The sequence below is a fragment of the Delphinapterus leucas genome, chromosome X (assembly GCF_059928025.1).
Source record: "Delphinapterus leucas isolate spDelLeu-1000000601 "Yukka" chromosome X, BTC_Dleu_Yukka2, whole genome shotgun sequence".
NCBI lineage: Eukaryota > Metazoa > Chordata > Mammalia > Artiodactyla > Monodontidae > Delphinapterus > Delphinapterus leucas.
The window spans coordinates 59,762,968-59,789,639 of NC_143150.1; the positions used below are offsets into that span (position 1 = coordinate 59,762,968).

The 26,672-nt window shown below is 34.5% G+C and overlaps 1 protein-coding gene across 1 annotated transcript in view; it reads right to left on the bottom strand.

The window, feature by feature from the left end:
- The window catches only part of LOC149744257 (uncharacterized), a 342,635-nt gene extending 319,484 nt beyond the window's left edge, over positions 1-23,151 (bottom strand). Inside the window, 3 exon segments of the mRNA XM_089904917.1 lie at positions 18,414-18,501; positions 22,342-22,541; positions 23,140-23,151. Of these exon segments, the coding sequence (XP_089761043.1) occupies positions 18,414-18,501; positions 22,342-22,541; positions 23,140-23,151 (300 nt within the window).
- Between the last annotated feature and the right edge of the window lie 3,521 nt (positions 23,152-26,672).

The following is a 26,672-nucleotide window of genomic DNA, read 5'->3' on the forward strand; positions in this document are numbered from 1 at the left end:
ATTTACAACTTCATCAAATAAAATATGTAGGAAAAAATACCTAATGAAAGAAGTAAAAGACTTGTTCTCTGAAATCTATAAGGTACTGATAAAAGAAATGGAAAAAAGACAAACAAATGAAAAAATATACTGTCCTCATAGACTAGAAGGTTTAATATTGTTTAAATGATGATACTACCCAAGGCAATCTGTCACTTCAATTAAATCCCTATCAAAATACCAACAGCATTTTTTCACAGAACTGGAACATATAATTCTAAAATTTGTTTGGAAACACAAAAGACTGAATAACCAAAGCAAACTTGACAAAGAAGAAAACTGGAGTTATTAAGCTCCCTGATTTCAAACTATACTGCAAATTTACAATAATAAAAACAGTATTGTACTGGTACAAAAACAGATACATAGATCAATGGAATGAATAGACAGTCCATAAATAAGCCCATGATTTGATGGCCAATTAATCTACAGCAAAACTGGCAAGACATTATAATTGGGGAAAAGCAGTCTCTTCAATAAATGGTGTTGGGAAAACTGGACAGCTACATGCAAAAGAATCAAAGTGGACTACTTTCTCACACCATATACAAATAAACTCAAAATGGATTAAAGATTTAAATGTAAGACCTGAATCCATATAACTCCGAGAAGAAAACATAAGAAGTATGTTCTTTGACATCGGGCTTAGTAATATTACTTTGGATATGTCTCCTCAGGTAAGAGTAACAAAAGAAAAAATAAACAAACGGGACTACATCCAACTAAAAAGCCTTTGCACACTGAATGGAACTATCAACAAAATGAAAAGGCAACCTAATGAATGGGAGAACATTTGCAAATGATATATCCAATAAGTGTTTAATATCCAAAATATACAAAGAACTAATACAACTCAACATCAAAAAAATAAACAATCTAATTTAAAAAATGGACACAGGACCTGAATAGACATCTTTCCACAGAAGCCATACAGATCATCAACAGACACATGAAAAGATGCTCAACACTGCTGACATCAGGAAAATGCAAATCGAAACCTCAATGAGATACCACCTCACGCATTTCAGAATGGCTATTATCAAAATGACAACAAATTAAAAGTGTTGATGAGGATGTGCATAAAAAGGAACCCTTGTGCCCTCTATGTGGGAATGTAAATTGATGCAGACACTATGGAAAACAGTATGGGATTCCCTCAAAAAATTAAAACTAGAACAGCCATGTGATCCAGCAATTTCACTTCTGCTCCAAAGAAAACAAAAACACTAATTTGAAAAGATAATATGCATCTGTATGTTCATTGCAGCATTATTTACAGTAGCCAAAATATGGAAACAAGAAACCTAAGTGTGATATATATATATATATATACATATATGGAGAGAGAAAGAGAGAGGTGTATCTATATCTTTATAAAATGAGATATTACTCCCTATCTATCTATCTATATTTATATAATGGAATATTACCCAGCCATGAAAAAGAATTAAATTTTGCCATTTGCAACAACATGGATGCATCTAGAGGGTATTATGTTAAATGAAATAAGCCAGACATAAACAGACAAATACCTCATGATCTCTCTTATATGTGGCATCTAAAAACAAAATAACAAAACAAACAAAACAAAATGAAAGCAGACTCATTTATAGACACAGAGAAAAAACTGGTGATTTCCAGAGGGGAGGCTGATGGCAGAGGTGAAATAGGAGATTGGGATTAAGAGATACCAACCTCCACGTATAAAATTATGGGGATGTAATATAAAGAATAAAGAATATAGTCAATAATATTGTAATAACTTTGTATTGGGACAGATGGTTACTAGACTTATCATGGTGATCAATTTCATAATGTATGAAAAAGGTAAATCACTATGCACTACACATGAAACTAACATAATATTGTACGTCAACTATATTTCAATAAAAAAGAAAGGAAAATAAAGAAATTAATGAAAGAGAGAAGAGAAAAACAATACAGATAATCAACAAACTAAACTTTGAATATTTGAAAAGATAATAAGAATTAACAAGACTTTAGCTAAACTGATCAAAAAAAAATGATAGAGAACTGAAATTACTAAATTGGAAATAAAAAGAGGCTATTTCTACTGCCCTTACAGAAGTAAATGGCATTAAAGAAATATTAAGAACTGTATGCCAAATAATTAGGTAAATAAAATAAAATGAACAAATTTGAGAAAGATACAAACTATAGAATCTGTCTCAAGGAGAAAGAGAAAATATGAACAGTCTATAACCACTAAAGAGATTGAGGCACTGTAAGAAAAATCCTGCACCAGATGGCTCACTTGTGCACTGTACCAAATGTTTAAAAAAGAATTAGAGATCTAGGGGAAGATGGCAGAAGAGTAAGATGCGGAGATCACCATCCTCCCCAGAGATACATCAGAAATACATCTACACATGGAACAACTCCTACAGAACACCTACTGACGGCTGGCAGAAGACTTCAGACCTCCTAAAAAGAAACTCCCCACGTATCTGGGTAGGGCAAAAGAAAAAAGAATAAACAGAGACAAAAGAATAGGGATGGGACCTGCACCAGTGGGAGGGAGCTGAGAAGGAGGAAAGGTTTCCACAGACTAGAAGCCCCTTCACAGCCGGAGACTGCGGGTGGCAGAAGGGTGAAGTTTTGGAGCCACGGAGGAGAGCGCAGCAACAGGGGTGCAGAGGGCAAAGTGGAGAGATTTCTGCACAGAGGATCAGTGCCGACAAGCACTCACCAACCCAAAAGGCTTGTCTGCTTGCCTGATGGGGTGGGTGGGGCTGGGAGCTGAGGCTCGGGCTTTGGTCAGAACGCAGGGAGAGGACTGATGGCATGAACACAGCCTGAAGGGGTTAGTGCACCACGCTAGCCGGGAGGGAGTCCGGGAAAAAGTCTGGACCTGCTGAAGAGGCAAGAGACTTTGTCTTCCCTCTTTATTTCCTGGTGCGCAAGGATACGAAATTAAGAGCGCTGCTTAAAGGAGCTCTAGAGATGGCCTCCAGCTCTGGCTAAGAGCACGGACCACAGAGATGGGCATGAGACGCTAAGGCTGCTGCTGCCGCCACCAAGAAGCCTGTGTGTGAGCAGAGGTCACTCTCCACACATCCCTTTCAGGGAGCCTGTGCAGCCCGCCACAGCCAGGGTTCTGGGATCCAGGGACAACTTCCCCGGGACAATGCACGGTGCACCTACAGGCTGGTGCAACGTCACGCCGGCCTCTGCCGCCGCAGGGTCACACCGCACTCCGTACCCCTCCCTCACCCTGGCCTGAGTGAGCCGGAGCCCCCGAGGCAGCAGCTCCTTTAACCCTTTCCTGTCTGAGGGAAGAACCAAGGCCCTCTGGTGACCTACACACAGAGGCGGGACCAAATCCAAAGCTGAACACTGAGAGCTGTACGAAAAAAGAATAGAAAGGGAAATTTCTCCCAGCAGCCTCAGGAGCAGTGGATTAAATCTCCACAATCAACTTGATGTACCCTGCATCTGTGGATTACCTGAATAGACAATGAATCATCCCAAATTGAGAAGGTGGACTTTGAGAGAAAGATTTATTATTTTTACCCCTTTTCCTCTTTTTGTGAGTGTGTCTGTGTATGCTTCTGTGTGAGATTTTGTCTGTATAGCTTTGCTTTCACCATTTGTCCTAGGGTTCTATCCGTCCTTGTTTTTTTTTATAATTTGTAAAAAATTTTTTTCTTAATAATTATTCTTTTACTTTAATTATTTTATTTTACCTTGCTTTATTTTCTTTTCTTTTATTCTCTTTCTGTCTTTCTTTCTACTTTTTCTCCCTTTTGTTCTGAGCCGTGTGGATGAAAGGCTCTTGGTGCTGCAGCCAGGAGTCAGTGCTGGGACTCTGAGGTGGGAGGGCCAACTTCAGGACACTGGTCTACAAGAGACTTCCCAGCTGCACATAATATCAAACAGTGAAAATCTCTCAGAGATCTCCATCTCAACACCAGCACCCAGCTTCATTCAATGACCAGCAAGCTACAGTGCTGGACAACCTAGGCCAAACAACTAGAAAGACAGGAAGACAACCCCATCCATTAGCAGAGAGGCTGCCTAAAATCATAATAAGGCCACAGACATCCAAAACACACCACCAGACGTGGATTTGCCCACAAGAAAGACAAGATACAGATTCATCCACCAGAACACAGGCACTAGTCCCCTCCACCAGGAAGACTACACAACCCACTGAACAAACTTTAGGCACTGGGGACAGAAACCAAAAACAACAGGAACTACGAAGCTGCAGCCTGCAAAAAGGAGACCCCAAACACAGTAAGATAAGCAAAATGAGAAGACAGAAAAATACACAGCAGATGAAGGAGCAAGATAAAAACCCACCAGACTGAAAAAATGAAGAGGAAATAGGCAGTCTACCTGAAAAAGAATTCAGAATAATGATAGTAAAGATGATCCAAAATCTTGGAAATACAATAGAGAAAATGCAAGAAACATTTAACAAGGACCTAGAAGAACTAAAGAAGAAACAAGCAACAATGAACAACACAATAAATGAAATTAAAAATAATCTAGAAGGGATCAATAGCAGAATAACTGAGGCAGATGAATGGATAAGTGACCTGGAAGATAAAATAAAGGAAATAACTACTGCAGAGCACAATAAAGAAAAAAGATGAAAAGAAATGAGGACAGTCTCAGAGAACTCTGGGACAACATTAAATACACCAACATTCGAATTGTAGGGGTTCAAGAAGAAGAAGAGAGAAAGAAAGGGACTGAGAAAATATTTGAAAAGATTATACTTGAAAATGTCCCTAATGTGGGAAAGGAAAGAGGTAATCAAGTCCAGGAAGCACAGAGAGTCCCATACAGGATAAATCCAAGGAGAAACACGCCAAGACACATAGTAATCAAACTGTCAAAAATTAAATACAAGAAAGCAAAAATTAAATAAAAGAAAGCATGTTAAAAGCAGCAAGGGAAAACAGCAAGTAACACACAAGGGAATCCCCATAAGGTTAACAGCTGATCTTTCAGCAAAAACTCTGCAAGCCAGAAGGGACTGGCATGACATATTTAAAGTGATAAAGGAGAAAAACCTACAACCAAGATAACTCTACCCAGCAAGGATCTGATTCAGATTTGATGGAGAAATTAAAACCTTTATAGACAGGCAAAAGCTGAATATCTCAGCACCACCAAACTAGCTTTACAACAAATGCTAAAGGATCTTCTCTAGGCAAGAAACAAGAGAAGGAAAAGACCTCCAATAGCAAACCCAGAACAATTAAGAAAATTGGAATAGGAATATTCATATTGATAATTACATTAAATGTAAATGTATTAATTGCTCCCACCAAAAGACACAGACTGGCTGAATGGATACAAAAACAAGACCCATATATATGCTGTCTACAAGAGACCCACTTCAGACCTAGAGACACATACAGACCGAAAGTGAGGGGATGGAAAAAGATATTACATGCATATGGAAACCAAAAGAATGCTGGAGTAGTAATTCTCATATCAGACAAAATAAACTTTAAAATAAAGACTATTAGAAGAGACAAAGGAGCACACTACATAATGATCAAGGGATCGATCCAAGAATAAGATACAACAATTGTAAATATTTATGCACCCAACATAGGAGCACTTAAATACATAAAGCAAATAATAACAGCCATAAAAGGGGAAATGGACAGTAACACAGACATAGCATGGTATTTTAACACCTCACTTTCACCAATGGACAGATCATCCAAAATGAAAATAAATAAGGAAACACAAGGTTTAAGTAATACATTAAACAAGATGGACTTAATTGATATTTATAGGACATTCCATCCAAAAACAACAGAATACACATTTTTTCTCAAGTCCCCATGGAACATTCTCCAGGATAGATAATATCTTGTGTCACAAATCAAGCCTTGGTAAATTTAAGAAAATTCAAATTGTATCAAGTATCTTTTCTGACCACAACGCTATGAGACGAGACATCAATTACAGGAAAAGATCGGTAAAAATACAAACACATGGAGGCTAAACAATACACTAATTAATAACAAAGTGATCACTGAAGAAATGAAAGAGGAAATAAAAAATACCTAGAAACAAATGACAAAGGAGACACGATGACCCAAAACTTAAGGGATGCAGTAAAAGCAGTTCTATGAGGGAAGTTTATAGTCATACAATCCTACCTTAAAAACAGGAAACATCTTGAATAAACAACCTAACTTGCACGTAAAGCAATTAGAGAAAGAAGACTAAAACCCCCCAAAGTTAGCAGAAGGAAAGAAATCATAAAGATCAGATCAGAAATAAAAGAAAAAGAAATGAAGAAAATGATAGCAAAGATCAATAAAATTAAAGCTTATTCCTTGAGAAGATATACAAAATTGATACACCATTTGCCAGAGTCATCAAGAAAAAAGGGAGAAGACTCAGTTCAATAGAATTAGAAATGAAAAAGGGGAAGTAACAACTGACACTGCAGAAATACAAAGGACCATGAGAGATCACTACAAACAACTCTATGCCAATAAAATGGACAATCTGGAAGAAATGGACAAATTCTTAGAAATGCACAACCTGCCAAGACTGAATCAGGAAGAAATAGAAAATGTGAACAGACCAATCACAAGCACTGAAATTGAAAATGTGATTAAAAATCTTCCAACAAAAAAAGCCCAGGACCAGAAGGATTCACAGGCGAATTCTGTCAAAGATTCAGAGAAAAGATAACAACTATCGTTCTCAAAATCTTCCAAAATTTAGCACAGGGAGGAACTCTCCCAAACTGATTCTAGAAGACCACCATCACCCTGATACCAAAGCCAGACAAGGATGTCACAAAGAAAGAAAACTACAGGCCAATATCACTGATGAACATAGATGCAAAATTCCTCAACAAAATACAAGCAAACAGAATCCAACAGCACATTAAAAGGAACAGACCAAAAAAACAAACAAAAAAACCCAAAACAAAACAAAACAAAAAGGATCAGACACCATGATCAAGTGGGGTTTATTTCAGGAGGCAAGGATTCTCCAATATATGCAAATCAATCCACGTGATACACGATATTAACAAATTGAAGGAGAAAAACCACATGATCATCTCAATAGATGCAGAGAAAGCTTTCAACGAAATTCAACACCCATTTATGATCAAAACCCTACAGAAAGTTGGAATAGAGGGAACTTTCCTCAATATAATAAAGGCCATGTATGAGAAAACCACAGACAACATCGTCCTCAATGGTGAAAAACTGAAAGCATTTCCACAAAGATCAGGAACAAGACAAGGTTACCCACTCTCACCACTCTTATTCAACACAGTTTTGGAAGTTTTAGTCACAGCAATCAGAGAAGAAAAGGAAATAAAAGGAATCCAAATCAGAAAAGAAGAAGTAAAGCTGTCACTGTTTGCAGATGACATGATACTATACATAGAGAATCCTAAAGGTGCTACCAGATAACTACTAGAGCTAATCAATGAATTTGGTAAAGTAGCAGGATACAAAATTAATGCACAGAAATCTCTGGCATTCCTATACACTAATGATGAAAATTCTGAATGTGAAATCAAGAAAAGACTCCCATTTACCATTGCAACAAAAAGAATAAAACATCTAGGAATAAACCTACCTAAGGAGGCAAAAGAACTGTAGGCAGATAATTATAAGACACTGATGAAAGCAATTAAAGATGATACAAATAGATGGAGAGATATATCATGTTCTTGGATTGGAAGAAGGAACATTGTGAAAATGACTCTACTATCCAAGGCAATCTACAGATTCAATGCAATACCTATCAAACTACCACTAGCATTTTACACAGAGCTAGAACAAAAAATTTTACAATTTGTATGGAAACACAAAAGACCCCGAATTGTCAAAGAAATCTTGAAAATGAAAAACGGAGCTGGAGTAATCAGGCTCTCTGACTTCAGACTATACTAAAAAGCTACAGTAATCAAGACAGTATGGTACTGGCACAAAAACAGAAATATAGATCAGTGGAAAAGGATAGAAAGCCCAGAGATAAACCCACGGTCATATGGTAACCTTATCTTTTTAAAAGGAGGCAGGAATGTACAGTGGAGAAAGGACAGCCTCTTTTATCAGTGGTGCTGGGACAACTTGACAGGTACATGTAAAAGTATGAGATTAGAACATTTCCTAACACCATACTCAAAAATAAGCTCAAAATGGATTAAAGACCTAAATGTAAGGCCAGAAACTATCTAACTCTTAGAGGAAAACATAGACAGAACACTCTATGCCATAAATCACAGCAAGATCCTTTTTGACCCACCGCCTAGAGAAATGGAAATAAAAACAAAAATAAACAGATGGGACCTAATGAAACTTCAAAGCTTTTGCACAGCAAAGGAAACCATAAAAAAGATCATAAAACAACCCTCAGAATGGGAGAAAATATTTGCAAATGAAGCTACTGACAAAGGATTAATTTCCAAAATGTTTAAGCAGCTCATGCAGCTCAATATAAAAAAAACAAACAACCCAATCCAAAAATGGGCAGAAGACGTAAACAGACATTTCTCCAAAGAAGGTATACAGACTGCCAACAAACACATGAAGAATGCTCAACATCATTAATCATTAGAGAATTACAAATCAAAACTACAATGAGATGTCTCACACCAGTCAGAATGGCCATTATCAAAAAATCTAGAAACAATAAATGCTGGAGAGGGTGTGGAGAAAAGGGAACACTCTTGCACTGCTGGTGGGAATGTGAATTGGTATAGCCACTATGGAGAACAGTATGGAGGTTCATTAAAGTACTATAAATAGAACTACCATATGCCCCAGCAATCCCACTACTGGGCATATACTCTGAGAAAACCATAATTCAAAAAGAGTCATGTACCAAAATATTCATTGCGGCTCTATTTACAATAGGCAGGACATGGAAACAACCTAATTGTCCATCATCAGACGAATGGATAAAGAAGATGTGGCACATACATACAATGGAATACCACTGAACCATAAAAAGAAACAAAATTGAGCTGTTTGTAATGATGTTGATGGACCTAGAGTCTGTCATACATGGTGAAGTAAGTCAGAAAGAGAAAGACAAATACCGTATGATAACACATATATATGGAATTTAAGGGAAAAAAATGTCATGAAGCACCCAGGGGTAAGACAGGAATAAGGGCACAGACCTACTAGAGAATGGACTTGAGGATATGGGGAGGGCAAAGGGTAAGCTGTGACAAAGTGAGAGAGTGCCATGGACATATATACACTACCAAACATAAAATAGACAGCTAGTTGGAAGAAGCCGCATAGCACAGGGAGATTAGCTCGGTGCTTTGTGACCACCTAGAGGGGTGGGATAGGGAGGGTGGGAGGGAGGGAGTTGCAAGAGGGAAGAGATATGGGAACATATGCATATGTATAACTGATTCACTTTGTTATAAAGCAGAAACTAACACATCATTGTAAAGCAATTATACTCCAATAAAGATGTTAAAAAAATAATTAATACCACTCCTTTACAAAGTGCCCCAAAAAATATAAGAGAAAAAAAATACACTCCTCAAGTCATTCTAAGAGCCTCGAATTATCTTGATAACAATATCAGACATATATATAATAAGACAACTATGAACTAGTATCCCTTATGAATATAGACATAAAATTATTCAATAAAATACTAGCAAAACTATTCCCACAATAATGAAACAGATTATAAACCTTGAAATAGGACATGATCCTGTGTAAAGAATCCTCAGTAATCTGTTTAAAAAGTATAAGAACTAGTACAGGGGTTCAGCAATATTCCAAGATTTGAGATCAATATATAAAAGTGTATTTTATTTTCATACACTAGCAATAAACAATATGAAAATGAAATTAAGAAGACAATTCCATTTAATATAACACCAAAAATAACAAAATACTTAGGAATAAATTTAACAAACAAGTACAAGACTTGTATACCAATAAATACAAAAATTGTTAAAAGAAATTATATAAGACCTAAATAAATGGAAAGATATTTCTTGTCCATGGAATGAAGAGGTTAATATTGGTAAGATGGCAATACTGCTCAAATTGACTTGCAGATTCAATGCAATCTCTTCCAAAATCCTAGCTACCTCTTTTTTTGGGGGGGGGATGGCAGAAATTGGTGAGCTAGTCACAAAATTCATGTGGAAATGCAAAATATATTCAATAGTGAAAACAATCCTTAAAAAGAAAAAACAAAGTTGGTGGACTCATAATTAACCAATTTTAAAATTTACTACAAAGATACAGTAGCCAGGATAGCGTGGTACTGGCATGCAGGTATACACATGGATTAATAGCCCAGAAATGAGAGTTCAGAAGTGCATCCTTACATTTTCAGTTAATAGATGTTCAACAATAGTACCAAGACAGTTCAATGAAGAAATAATAATCTTTTCAACAAATGGTGCTAGGAGAACTGGGTTCTGCATGCAAATGAATGAAGCTGGACTCCTACCTCACACCATACGAAAAATAAACACGAAATTGATCATAAATTTAAATATAAGATCTACACCTGTAAAACTGTTAGTAGAAAATATAAGCATAAATCTTTATGACCTTGGTTTAGAAAATAGTTTCTTATATGAAAAACCAAAAACACAAGCAGCAAAGTTAAAAAGCAAATAAATTGAAATTCATCAAAAATTAAAAACCTCTATGCTTCAAAGAACACCATCAAGAGTGAAAGAAACCCTATAGAATGTCAGAAAAAGTTTGCAAATCATGTATCTGATAAAGGATCTGTATCCAGAGTATATAAAGAATCCTTACAAGTCAGTAATGAAAAGACAAGTCAATTATAAAATGGGCAAAATATGTGATCCGACATTTCTCCCAAGAAAATATAAAAATAACTAAAAGTGTCCTTATCATTAGCCAACAGGGAAATACAAATCAAAACTACAATGGCATAGCACTTCACACCTTCAGTGATATGGCTATAGTAAAAATGTCATATTACAATGAGTGTTTGCAAAGCAGAAATAGAGACACAGATATAAAGAACAAACGTATGGACACCAAAGGAGGAAAGAGGGAGCGTGGTGTGGTGGTGGGACGAATTGGGAGATTGGGATTGACATATATACCCTAAAATGTATAAAATAGATAACTAATTTAAAAAACAACAACAACAATGAATGTTGACCAGGATATGGAGAAATTGGAACCTGATACACTCTTGGTGGGAATGTAAAATGGTGTAGACATGCTAGAAAACAATTTAACACTTTCTCAAAAAGTCAAACACAGAGTTACCATTTGACCTAGCAATTTTTCTCCTAGGTATATGTCCGAAAGACATAAAAACACAGGACCTAAAAACCTGTATATGAAGTTCACAGCAGCATTACTCATAGAAGCCACAAAGTAGAAACAACCCATATGTCTATCAACTGATGAATGAATAAATAAAATGTAGTTTTTAATAAAAGGCACGAAGTATTGATGCATGATACAACATGTATGAAACTTGAAAGCATTATCCTAATTGAAAATAGCCAGTCACAAAAAAAAACCATATGATTTCACTTATGTGAAAAGTGCACAATAGGAAAATTTATAGAGATTGAAAAGTAGCTTAGTGGTTGCCTAGGACTGGGTTGGTCATGATGGTGGTAGTATATGGAGAGATGGGGAGTGACTGATAATGTGGATTGGGTATTTTGAAGAATGGTAAGAATGTTCTAAAATGTATAGTGATGGTTAGAGAACTTTGAATCTACTGAAAGGCATATAATTGTTCTATTTAAATTGGTAAATTGTACGGTATATAAATTTTATCTCAGTGAAGCTGTGTTTTAAAAAGAATGTTCCATATTAAAAACTATATCAGGAAATAGTTTAAAGTATTTTTGGTGAGAGAACCTGATTCTTCACCAACTAGGCAACTCTGAACACTGCTACTATGTGATAACAATTACTTTTGAAACACATGGAAATTTGTAAAGTTCTTTCCTGCCTTTCAATACAATGAAAAGAAAAGTGCTTATTTTAATTGAAGAATAAGATGTAAATTTAACACTGGAATATAATGTGATTCATTAAGGATGATAAAATATTCACCACACAGATTAAAATGATGATCCTAACAAAAGTTATTTAATTAATTTACTCTCTTCTGCCTCTTCCCTCCCTTTATCAATGAAAGGTGACTTGAAAGCACAATAAATCAGAATACACAAGTATAACAATAGCCAGGTGTACTTAGCTATTTTTATGACAGAAGTTATGACATATAGAATAATATTCCCTGCAACATTCCTTGAAGAATAAAGAGACAAAGCTGTCTGGAAAACTATCACCACCTTAATTAAGTATTCAATGCCATTCATCAGTATTCAAAAGGAAAATAGAAAAGTAAATTTAGAAATTTTAGGAAAAAAATCAGTACTTTTATTTTTGTGAACACGACTGGTCTTTAAAAAATTAGACTCATATCTATGAAAAAGAAATGCCTTCTGTTATATCTCCTAGGTGAAATGTTCCTACAAATTATATTTTTTAAAAATAACATGATTATGGGAAAGCTTTAGACAACATAATCAAATATTTTCACGAATATTTAAGGAAAATTTTCCATTCAAAATCAAGACCAAAAAATAATGCTTAAGTAAATCTTCTAATTTGCACACCATGAAATCTAGGCAAAATCAGGGACCACAGTCCTGCCAGAATGATTACTGATATTGGGATTTCATGTATTCTGGCAAGCTAGCATGTAATAAAACTCTTTATAGGGGTGTCCTTCTCAGGAATAACATAAGGATAAGTTACATCCAAAAGGAGACATGGAGTATTTTGAGGAACACACATGCAAAATCTTTTAACACAGAGTTTTATTAAAATACTGGCTATATGCAGAAAAGTGTACAAATCCTAATTGTATGGATAAATGAATTATCACAAAGTGAGAACACACATAAAACCATCACTTGGATCACGAAATAGAAAATAATTTGCACTGTAAAAACCCTTCCCATGTCCTTTCCAGTCATTACCACCCTCCCTTCCCCAAAGGTAACCACTACTCCAACTTCTAACACTGGGTTAGATTTGTTGTATTGAACTTCATATAACTGAAATAATACAGTATATGTTCATCTGTGTCTAGCTTCTGTCATTGAATAATTTTTTAAGATTTATAATTTGCTCTTTTTAATTGCATCTAGTAGTCTAGTGTATGAATATACTATAATTTATTTATCCATGCTACTGTTGAGGTACTTTTAGGCTGTTTCCAGTTTAGGACTATAATGAATAATCCTGCTATGAATGTAAATTTTGGTGCAAAAATGTATATGTTTATGTTTGGTATACACATAGGAAAGAAATGCTGTATGATATAATGTGTATGTTCACATTTAATAGATACTCTGAAACTGTTTTCCTATGTGGTTATGCCAGATTATACTCCCTCAAACAGTGTATGAGAACTTTTTGCTCCACATCCTCCATAACACTTAGTATTGTCAGTCTTTGTAACTTTAGTCTTTCTTGTGTGTGGTGCCACCTACATTGTTTTGATTTTCATTTTCCCTGATTAAGATTGAAGACCTTTCTACATATTTTTTTGGCTATTTCAGTATATCCTTTTCTGAAGTGTTCATTCAGGTATTTTCTCAGTAAGTTGTTTTTTTTCTTATTGCTTTGTAAAAGCTCTTTGTAAATTCAAGTTTTAAATATTTTCTTGGTTATATCAATTGCAAGTACCATCTCACATTTTGTAGCCAGTGTTTTTACTCTCTCAATATCTTTTACGGACAGAAGTTCTTTTTTATCAACAGAACAGAAGTCCCATTTATCAATCTTTTCTTTTACAGTTAGTATTGATACATTTTTGTGTATTGTTTGAGTTGTTAAACTACCATAATATGTTACCGTTGACATTTAGATTTACAGTCCACCTAATACTGATTTTTTACTATGGTGTGAGGTAGAAATCAAGAGACCATTCTTGCCCCACTGCTCCTAAGTGCATTTAATAATAAATCAAGTATCCATATAAGTGTCAGATGTTTCTTTATCCTCTATTCAGCTTCATTGGCCTATGTGCTTGCCTTTTGCCTATATGGAACTGTCTTAACGTAGATATATAATAAGTCTTGATATGCAGTAGTATAAGTCCACCAACTTCTAAGTCTTCTACATTAACTTAGCTATATCTTGATTTCGTGAATTCATATACAAATTTTAGAATCAGCTTGCCAATCTACACAGAAAAATCCTGTTGGCATTTTGATTTGAATTGCATTTAATCTATAGATCATTCTGAATAGAACCAATATATTTAAAATACTGAATCTTCCAATCCATGAACATGAGATATTTCTTCATTCATTAAGGCCTTCTCTACTTTCTCTCATAATATTTTATATGTTTCAGTAAGGAGATCTTCCATATATTTTGCATATTTTTCCTAGGTATTTGATGTTTTGTATGCTATTGAAAATGGCATATTGTGATTTTTATTTCATCTCTAATTATTTGAAGTTAGTATATAGAAGTGAAACTGATTTTAGTATTTTGACTTTCAGCAATCTTGCTGAGTTCACTGATAAATTCTAATATTTAACATTCAGAATAATTTGAATTTTCCAAGTACACAGTTCTGTCATGTAAGAACAATGATAGGTTCATTTCTTCCTTTTCCACACTTAAGTATTTCCTTTCCTTTTCTGGTCCTATTGCATATTCTTGGCCCTGGAATACAATGTGGAATAAAAATAATAATGGTGGACATATTTGTACCATCACTGATTTCATGGAAGAAGGTTTACAATATTTTACCATTAAGTATGATATTTGCTATACTTTATTTGTAGATAATGTTTATCAAATAAAGGAAATTCCCATTTATTCTAAGCTTGCTGAGAGTTTTTATCATGAATAGACGATGAATTTTACTCAATGCTTTCTCTACATCTTTTCAGATGGCTATATAATATTTCACCATTATTCTTTTACTCTGGTTAATTCCATTGATTGTTTTTCAAATGTTCAACTGACCTTGCATTCCTGGAATAATGCTAATGTGCCTGTGATATATTATAATCTTTATGTATCACTAGACTCAATTTGCTATTTTTTGAGATTGTTGTTTCTTTGTTTATGGGAGAGATTGATCTATAAATTTCCTTTCTTGTAATGCCCTTATAACATTTGGTAATAACATTACAATGGCCTCATAACATTATTTGGAAAGTGCTCTAACTCTTTTTGTTATCAGACAGAGTTTGAATAGGTTTAGTGCCATTTCACTCTTAAATGTTTTGAAGAATTCACAGATGAAGTTATCTAGGCAAGGGCATTCTTTCTGTGGAGGTTTATAACTATGGATTCAATGTATTTAATACAATGATTCCCAAACATTTATGTATATATATATGTGTGTATGTATATATATATACACATATATATATATATATATATATACATGTATATATGAATTACGTGAGGATCTTTTTAAAATTTAGATACTGATTCAGTAGGTTGGTGTGAGACCTGGGTCAGCCATCTTAACAAGATCCCGGTGATGTAATGTTGCTGGTACAGGGATGACAATTAATTAGTAAGGTTTTATTGTAATTCAAATTTTCTGTTTCTTTTTACGTCAATTTTCCATTATGTTTTTCTAGGAATTTTTCTATTTCATGCACATTGTCAAATTTTCCACATACAAGATATAAAAAGAGTATTATGTATTACTTTATGTAGGTAGAATCTCTAGAGGTATCCCCTTTTCTTTCCTAATATTTTATTTGTGGGTTTTTAAAAACTTGGTCAGAGTTTTTCACTTTCAAATAATAAAATTTGAGGGGTTTAGCCTACTGTTTACTTTCTATTTCATTACCTTCTGCATTTATTTTAGTTATATTTTATTCTTTCTATATTTATTTTGGATTTAATTTGTTGTTTTTGTAGTAGCTTCATGAGATGAATATTTAGATTATAGATTTTTAGTTCTTTTTCTTTTCTATTAAATACATTGAAAGGTATGAATCCACCTTAAATACAAGTTAAGCTTCATGTCAATAGTTTGCCATGTCATGTCTTCATTATGATTCATTTCAAAATATTTTAAAATTCTCACTGTGATTTCGCTTGCCTTCCTTTTCCCCAGCTTTACTAAGGTTTAATTGATAAATAAGTGTAATATATTTAAAGCATACACATAATGATTTGTATACATATACATTGTGACAGCATTCCCACAATCAAGTAATTTAACACATCCATCATTTCATATAATTACTTTTTTGTTGTTGAAAACGCTTAAGTTCTGCTCTCTTAGCAAAATTTAATTATGCAATACAGTATTAGTTTACAATGCTTCTTGCTCTAAAATTTACTTCATATATGTATGTATATATATATACACATATATATGTATATATGTATATGTGTAGGTATCAAGCACATACATACATACATGTAAGTACTTCGTATATGTGTGTGTGACTAGGAACTAAGAACTAGGCCAGGTTTTTTTAACTAGGAACTAGGCCAGGTTTTTTTTTAATCTGTTTTTATGGCATATCTTTTTCCATCCCTTTGTTTTCACTGTTGTCATAGCCTTGTATTTATGTGTGCACTTTGCCTTAACCTCTTCGATGTCCTCAAAGAGAAGAGTTTATTTTGTCCCTATTTTCTAATTTTTCTCAGTGGGATGGTTAGCCTGAAAAAAAGAAATCTGGAGTGACTCCTGAAAGCAGCAATCTAATTTTGTGGTTTCTCGTAAGATATAAAAGTCCCCATGATTCTTTCTGCCTTAGTAAAACAAGAAATGGTAGAGACTGATCTGAGAAAAGGCTCCTTGAACCAAAAAACCCATCTGCAGATTAATGCAGAAAATAGTTGAGCCTCTGTGACCTGCATTCTTCTTGGTCTTCTCATTATATTCAATGTGACCTGAAGAAATTTCAGCCAGTCAACAGGCTTGGAATGAAGATTTGAAGAGTAAAAACCAAGTCACTACATCTAATGCTTAGAAAAGTGCCTGACAAATAATAATTGCTATATAAGTATTAGTTATTATTATTAAAAATTCCCACACACAACCACTCTTTGAAGTCATTTCTGATAAAGGAAATTCAATTTACGTGGACACAATACCTGTGTTAATGAATACTGCTTCAGGATTCCTTGGTATGTTTAATCATCATGAAATATTTATTAGACACTATGTACAAAAGGTTGTGTTGAACAATCAATGTAAAATAATGTAGGATAATCCCTGATCTCAAAAGAATTAAGATCTAATTGTTAAGATACAATATATTTGTTAAGAAATAAACATTACTTGTTTAAATATCTCATTGTTCTACTAAATTTTGAGGGAAATAATTCTATTTTCTTCATTCATGAGTCCTCAATGAAGCCTAAAACATGTATCTGCATACAGACAACCCACAAATGATTATGGAATCAAATCAAGCTTACAATGTTAAATTCTAGAAAATAGTAACTACAAAAGAATGGAGTCACCTTGTTTGATTGATGAATGGATAAATGGAAGTATGAACAAATAAATGAATGAACTAACCACCCTTTAAAAGAAGCGTGTTGGGGCTTCCCTGGTGGCGCAGTGGGTGAGAGTCCGCCTACCGATGCAGGGGACACGGGTTCGTGCCCTGGTCCGGGAAGATCCCGCATTCCGCAGAGCGGCTAGGCCCGTGAGCCATGGCCGCTGAGTCTGCACGTCCAGAGCCTGTGCTCCGCAACAGGAGAGGCCACAACAGCGAGAAGCCCACGTACCACTAAATAAATAAATAAATAAATAAATAAAATAAAATAAGTGTGTTACTTTGATAAGAAGTCATGGTAGTAAATTTGAGGTGGAGAAAATATTATGATAAAAAGAATAAAGATGAAATCATACATGAAACATTTAAGGACGAATGAGTAAAAGATCCTACTGGTAGTTCAGGGATCACATAAAAGAGGAGGATAAGACAATAGATGAGTATGGACTAAGGAGTGTTGTGAATGGTAGTTTAACAAGTTTAGCCTACATTCCCTGGACAGTGGTGAAAGTTTGAAGGTTTCTGATCAGTTTAATAGTTATTTTAGAATAATGAAACAATAGTGGTAAATTTAAATTGAATAGAAAAGAGATTTGAGTTGACAAATCCGTTAGTAGCTATACTAGTATTCTACCTCTATATAAAAAATATGGATCTGAATTTCAGTGTTGGCACTGGAAATGTTAAAGAAAAGAAAATTTATATAGGTACTATTGGAGATAGTATATCTATAATTTTATATAACTGTATATCTGTAATTTTATATAACTATAAAATTACAAGATTTGATGAATAAACGCATATGGAGGTATATGGAGAACAGTACAACAAAACTATGTCTTACCTGTTCAGAGAGATGTTTCAGTAATGTAATACGTTTAATGAGGTGTTTTTTCAGACTGGAAAATTCTGACATGCAATCAAATGGAGGGCTGCCAGGGAAAGATGAAAAGAGATTCCATCAATTTCACTGAGTACCACAGCTTTATACCTTAGGAAAGTGAAAATTATAATCCATAGTATGTAAAGCTTTAGATCACTTTGTGAAAGTGCCAAGGGTCAGCTAAATTCTAAACATCACAAAGTTACATCAAAAAATAACAGAAAGCTTACATGGAAGATGATCAATGTAATATATCTATGGCCTCAATACAGTGGTAGGATGATAGGTGCACAATTTACAGCAGTTATTCCCGTTGTCAAGTTGCTATCAATAGGTGGAAGGCAGAGTAGGTAACTTTTGAATTTTCCTTGGCTAGCTTACTATACAAAGGATTACATGAAAAGAACAAAAGGAAGAAGGAAAAGTATCAAATATTAATTAAGTATGTAATCCACAAGTAGATTATCTACCCCTTGAAAAATAGATTGGCTGTATCTGGCAATTCATTTTATTTGCCACAAATTAAAATAAAAGATATATTTTACTTAGGACACTATAACCAATGGAAAACTTTTGGGTTTATTACTTTTGTCTGGCATAAGTCTTAGACTTCTGTGATTTGCAGGACATGTAATCACAAGGAGTAATTTGAATTAGGTGATAAAACCTACATAACTTTGTTGGAAAATAATCACCATTATAATCTAAAAATGGAGAACAATTTTCAGAATGTCATTTGTAAAATAAATTAACAAGCATTAAAATGCTGAAATCATATTTACTCTCCCATGGGAAGTGAAATTTTAGTTTTAAGAATTAGCAAGAAAATGTAATTTATAACTCCTTCCCCAAATTCCTAGGAGATTACAATCCCTGGTTTTTACATGAAAGTGCCATTTTCTGGAAGTCTATTTATAAAACACATAAGAGCATTGGCAATGATTCAAATCTCTTCTTATAATAAGTTTATAAATTTATGTGGCAAAAGTAGCTGCCAGATCCATAGGATAATCTCTTGTAACTATGTCCAGGGTATGAAACTTGTGAGCAAAATTCCCTAGGCAGTTTTTTCCTTCTTATTTATTTCTGGACCAAAAAAATGAGCAAATAGGCAAGAAAATATTGGGTAACCGACCTACCACCTCACCCCACACTATCCCTTAATTCTTAACGTGAAAAATGCTCAATTTATATTTCCTTACAAGTAGAATCTTGGGTAGTTATGCTTTGATAAGTGGTCTTGAGCTACTACATTAAGCTCCTCAATAAATTTTGTCACAAATTCTGTTTACCTCAAATAAGCAAGTCACTTAAAATTTTAATGACTAATGGAAATATAACATACTGAGAGAAATCCTTGTGAACAGATTAAGATTTCCATTTAGTACCATAATTAAGAACGTTTTAGTACCCATAACTTTTATAATAAATCTTAAAATGTTTATTCTATTACTAATAAAGCAGAATTTAAATGTAGCTGTCTCATCTGTATCGAAGCTTATAATGCTGGCAAAGTCAATTTTTTTGTACACTGTAGTTCAGTTGAAAAGTTCTAGTAACTCACAAAAAAGTTTAATATCTTTTAGGAAAATTTAACGAAGAGGAAACTGTTCCTGGGAAGAGGTCATATAAGTACGTTTCCCTCTTTTATCATGATGACATCTTGATTAAACTCCTGAATTCAATTCTCAAAAATATTTATTATCTCTATCACCAAGGTGACTCACCAGTTTTCTATCCTTCTTTCTAATAAATTTGAAATAAATTTTAGGCCTGAAATCATATATTTGATTAAATCAAATAAATTACTATTTTGGATTACAATTTGAAAAAAAATAAAATATTAATGCTAATAATGGAAAATGTACATTTTAACAGAATCTTTCCCATGTTTTCTTTTAGAAACACAGAGGTTAGGCCAATTTTAGGGTAAACCATAGAGATTATTTTTCCCACTGACACAATTACTTGAGAGAAAAGAGGGAACAATTTCTCCAACTGATACTCCAATTCCTCCACTTGACCCACAGATAAGGGAAATTTAATTAATCCATAGGAAATGCAATTAGGCTGAACACCAATAATTCTTAAAATCTATGTGACTCTGATCAGAAATGAGCCAGATGAGTCACTGACACAATCTTCAAGGTATTTGGACTTTCCTAGGAGGTCTTTGGAAAATCAAAAGCAATTAAAGCTAAGAAATTTAAAAGTACTAAGGTGTTTTATAGCAACCACGACCAGTGCAAAACACATCATTAGTTTCTTTTAATGTATTTCATTCATAATATTTTATGTGTTCAAAGACAATATATAGAATGTTCAATAAGTGCTCAGCTTAGTAAAATGGTATTCAGTTTGAATAACTCTTATTAATAGTCTCTAATTCTTAAGCAAGAACTATGGAAATCTGTTATGTTGTAAACTGAAGTTTAAAATCTTCAAGCAGTTGGAAAAAGAAGATGCTAAGGTGATCCTTAAATCTGCCATATTCAAAAGCTGTTATATGAGGTCACTTTGTATAGATTATATAATTTATGAAAGAGGAATCTGACTAATTGTCTTAAGGACTACTCAATACAAAATATTGCAGGAGCAATATAAGCCCCGTTTAGTCTTCCCTGGTTCCAGTGATGAAAGTAAAAAGCTCTCAAATTGGTGATGTAGTGAAATTGTACCAAAGAGTGCTTCTTAATACTGAGACCATGATATGAATTTTGTAATGAGACTACTTTAATTAAATGAGAAAATTTAATACTGTGAATTATCAAACATCAGTGAAGCAGATTATATTCATTTTGGGGGACTTTTTGTTGCCACTACCCAGTCCTGCAGCTATCTTTGCTTTCTGCCCATTATCCTTTTCCTTATTCCCTTTATGTTGAATTTATTCCAAGGATTCCATTATTTCCTTTGTCTAAGCTTGTTACCAGATAGATGTTTGTAAGGAGCTCAGAAGAGAGGAAGTAGAGGAACTGATGAATGTCTTAAATTTCTTCTACCATTCAATTTGAAATTTTTTGAACAAGTGGGTCAGTCACTTCATCCCTTCTTTATGTGAACAAAATGGGTTTGTCAATCAAGTATGAATTACAATGAAAAGAAATGATAATCAGTAAGAGAGCAAACAAAGAGGGAGGAGAAAAGTGTCATGACTTCTCCCTCTTATACCTCGCTGATTGATCATAAAAGCACGCTTCCCTCTTTTACTATCTAATTTCTCTATCTTTGGGATGTAATACTTTCCAATAGGGGAAGAAAACAGCCTAGAAATAAATATACATATAATGCTTCATTTGTGTGTAGGATATAGAGTTGACTATAGTCTTTGAGAAAAACGACAATTTCAAAATTGAAATATTAATATACTACCTGCAGATTATTATCAAAACAAGATTAGAAATCATTAGCCTTTGATTTCTGTAGCCCTCTCTTAGTAATACAGAGTTTTAAAAATAGGATTGACTCGTTTATAAAATATCCCTAATGTAATTTATATATATATATGAAAAAAAACTATTTTGCCCAGATGTGGTAAATTAAAACTCTATTGTAACTTTCATGCATCCCTGAAAGACTGTAGAGAAACAAGTGCTCTTTCTAATGAAGCAGTAGAAAAGTGAATCCTTTGTAAAAATAAATAATTTTTCTGTAAAATGATTTTTTTCTATAAAATGTCAGATGATCAAATATTGGATTATTTAAAGTGAATTATATAACAATGTTCTTCATTCTAGGGAAATATTCAGAGCATCAATAAAAACCTATAACTGTTTTTGAAAGATACTGTGGAAATAAAATCCAATTCATTCAGAAGTTTTCTGAAGAAGGAAAAAGAGGGGAAAATGCAACTATCTTAAAGTTTTACAGATCACATATTAGGAATTACCTTTCCAGAATGTTTAGTATCATCTTGACCATATTAATCAGTTCAAGAGCAGCAGTAAGAATGTTATAAGGTGGTTGTTCATAAGTGCCATGTAGAGTACGTGCCCTTCTTCTTTCCGATATCATGACAAGAACACGGTCAATAGCATGCTCAAGATGTTCACTTTGTTTTCTGAATCTGGTAAGCATCTTTTTGTCATTCTGAAATTAAAGTGGGAGTTTGGGGGGAAGAAATAAGGCAGCACTTATCTAACACACTATAAATATGGAATAGGTTCAACAGCAACACCATTTAGCCAAAGTCATGTAAGAGGGATGCAAAATTACCATCATACACTTTTCATTATTTACATATTGTTTCTGGTAATACTTATATCACTCATGGTAGTAATTATCTAAAGTATATGAAGAGTAAGATTCATCCATGGAAATACTGAGGTATGTAATTTTAGAATGTGGCAAAAATTACTTGCCCATAATTAGGACATGTTAATTCTGGTACTGTCTTATTAGTACACCTATCTCATTTTCTTTTTAGAGTATAATATTGTAAGGGGAAAACCCACACTACTTTGCATTCTGGACAGGATTGGGTATAGATCTCACAGATAGAAAAGGGAATCCTTACTTTTCATTTATCTCAGAGACCTGCAAAATATGTGTAGTCCTATCTAAGAGCTCATAATTTAAACATACAGGATCTGTAAGATTATTAATTTGGTATTAAATGTACCACTTCAAGTGATTAGACACTTGTCTCATTTACCTATTTCATCTTTGCACAAACGTGTATACATACACTCCCCTTCATCACACTTTGTCCAGAGTCTCATCAAATGGCTACCAGAAATAACCAGAGAATTGCAATAATAGCCCCATGTAGCCTCTTCTTTGTAAGAAGTTACTCTAGCTTCCACATTTAATGGTCAGGAAATAATTTGAGATTTACTAAGTAGTGAGGACACCTAGCAAAAAGGGTTTGCCCTTTTAGTCTTTGAAATTCTGAGGTTCAGGGAAATTTTATTAAATTATGGAAGAGATAAGTTTATAAGTATTTCTGGCCTGGGTCCAATAAGATATTATGTGAAAATATCATATTAATATGACTTCTCATCCTAATGTAAAGTCTGTCATGTAATATGTTCAGATGTTCAACGTTAGTGTTTCGTTCTAAATATTGTGAACCAACCTAATCATAGGTCATCTTCCAGATTTCTTTTTTTTTTTTTTTGCGGTATGTGGGCCTCACTGCTATGGCTTCCCCCGTTGCAGAGCACAGGCTCCGGACGTGCAGGCTCAGCGGCCATGGCTCACGGGCCCAGCCGCTCCGCGGCATGTGGGATCTTCCCAGACCGGGGCACGAACCCGTGTCCCCTGCATCGGCACGCGGACTCTCAACCACTGTGCCACGAGGGGAGCCCCATCTTCCAGATTTCTGACGAATAGCTTTGCTTTGGTAGTATCCACTGCCTGCACATAAGCTTGCTTTACTTTTGTTGATTGGCAAAGTAATATGTGTATTTGGGCATTTTTCCTTTTCTCAAATAGTTTTAGCATATGAAGAAGAAAGTAACAGAAAATTATGGCTGCTGGTTTTCCTATTTATGGATGTCAGAATGAAAGTATCAATGCCAACATTTAACATATAAACTTAAGTATGCTTTTACATTCATCTTCTGCTTCCCAACATTCTTCAGCTTTGATTGCTACAATCTTGAATTTTAAATACAAGCTATTATCATTAATGTAAAATAAATTAATGTTATTTGAGGTGTCTACTTTATCTTTCAAGATTTTTTCAAAATTTTCTGTTAAGTTTATAACCATATTAATGAAGATTATTTTGACAAACTACACTTTACTAGTTTCATTCCTCGTTGTCAGTTCTTTTATACCACAGCTTCTCTGTTCTTGAATTATTTATTTTTATTCATCTTTGGTCAGCTGAAATACATCTTCCAGTAATTTTAAAGAATTAATTAATTCCTGACTTTGTAGTCGTAACACATTATTGACTGGGGGATTTCTGCAGAAACTAACGCCTGTGGCCGTAATATATCTCCAGTAAAAAATGTGTTAAGAATATTTTAATTTTCCAACTTACATATATGGTTTCCCAAAATTGCATGGCTAATTATTAGAAGACCTTATCCTGGAAACAGAGGCCTCCTGATACTCAGTGCTCCCTTTCTATTACATTATTAAATGCATTTGGTCCTAGAGGGAGAGGGAAAGATGGGAATTTTTTGCTGCATGCCATTTGTCAGTGTGGTGAAATGGAAAGACATCTAGGTCTGGTGTGAGATCTGAGTTTGTACAAATCACTTAAATGTCTCAGAGCCTTGGTTTCTTTTTTGTTTCTCTCTAAAATGTGGATAATAATAACACCTGCTTTATCCATGCATAGGATTGTTAAAGATACTAAATATTATGCATAAAAGAACTATTGTTTATATACAATTAGAATATGCCGAAAAGAATCACAATATTTTAGGAATTAACCACCAAATTCTAAATGGTGACCTATCTAATTGCAGTCCTAAGGAAACTTCAAAGAAATCAAACAGCTAGCCCCTCTGATATTCTAAGTAAATTTGAATTGACTTTTCAAACCTAGTTTTTGAAAATTCTGTTAAGATTAAACAATTGATAAATAGTATTCTTTTTTGTATGATCCTACACTAGACCTCCTTTAAAAAGTGAAAATCATATCAGATATATGTTTTCTTTTTTTTTGGTTTTAAAAGCATTTTACAGAGAGCAAACCTTTTTTTCAGTAAGTCCAATACAACTAAGTCAAGTAACTTATACTATGGGAAGGTCTACAATTGAGAAATGAAACACCAGGATTGCCAAACTGGTGATTATTTTAGCATGCAGAGTAATAGCAAATAATGCCATTTAAGTTGTGAAAGAGAGGGTCTTGTTACAAAATTTTAAAGGCATATATAATACATACTATTGGGAAATTTTCTTTATTAATTAAACATATGAAAAAACTAATAAAGGTGTCTGACAAAAGGGTTTCTCAAGTGTTAGCTTGCCCTATGATGTTGAATTTCCTTTGAAACTATGAAGGTCATAGTGTGTCACAAGAGATATTTATTTACTTCAACTCTTTGTGATCTTATAAGCATGCTGAGAACCAAGAAACACAGCCCTTCATGTTTCTATTAAAGTTTGAACTACAGACTTTTCAGATGCTATTATCACTCATGAAATGAAATAAGTCAATTTTTTTGTCTAGATGATAGTTAATTACTTTTTATTAGTATATGATCTTCAGTAGTTAGAGAGTATAGAGCTTTCAAGAATTGATGACAATAATAATAGTAGAAAGAAATGCCACATGCACATCCTTTAGCTCTCCGAAACACATTTTATCTCATCAAAGCTGACAGAGGAGGAGATCGACCAAGTTGGTGGCAAAAGATTCTGAGTTCACCTCCTCTCACAAGCACACCAAAATCACAACTATATGCAAAACAACCATTGATGAAAAAGACCAGAACCTACCAGAAAAGATTTTCTACAACTAAGACATAAAGAAAAAACCACAACAAGATGGGTAGGAGGGGCAGACTCATGACATAGTCAAGCCAAATACCCCTGGATGGGCAAACCATAAACTGGAGAATAATTATATTGCACAGGTTCTCTCACAGGAGTGAGAACTCTGAGCCCCACATTGGGCTCCCCAGCCTAGGGGTCTTGCACCAGGAAGATGAGCTCACAGAACACTTGGCTTTGAAGGTGAGTGGGGCTTCATTTTAGGAGTCCCACAGGAATGGTGAAAATAGAGACTTCACTCTTAAAGGGTGCATACAAAATACACACAACAGGATCCAGGGCAAAAGCAGTAATTTGCTTTAAACCTGGGTGAGATCTATCTGCTGGTTTTGGAGAGTCTCCTGGAGAGGCAGGAGGCAATTGCAGCTCACCCTGGGGAAATAGACACTGATGCAAGCCATTCTTGGGAGCACCTTCTACCACATGGACACTGGTGCTGGCAGACACCATTGTGGAATCCTCCCTCTAGCTCACTAGTGCCAAGATCTGGCCCTAACCAACAGCCTGTAGGTGCCACTGCTGGGATGCCTCAGGCCAAGGAACTATCTGGGTGGGGACAGAGCCACACCCATCAGTAGAGAGGATACCTAAAGACCTCCTGAACTCACAGCTACCTCTAGACATGCCTCTAGGCACGACTCTGCCCAGAAGAGGGGCCAGGATCCAGCCTCATTCACTAGTGGGCAGGCACAAGCTTCAGAATAACCAGGGCGCCCACCCTGCCTCCAGGAAGCCTGTTCTAGTCTCTGGACCAACCTCACC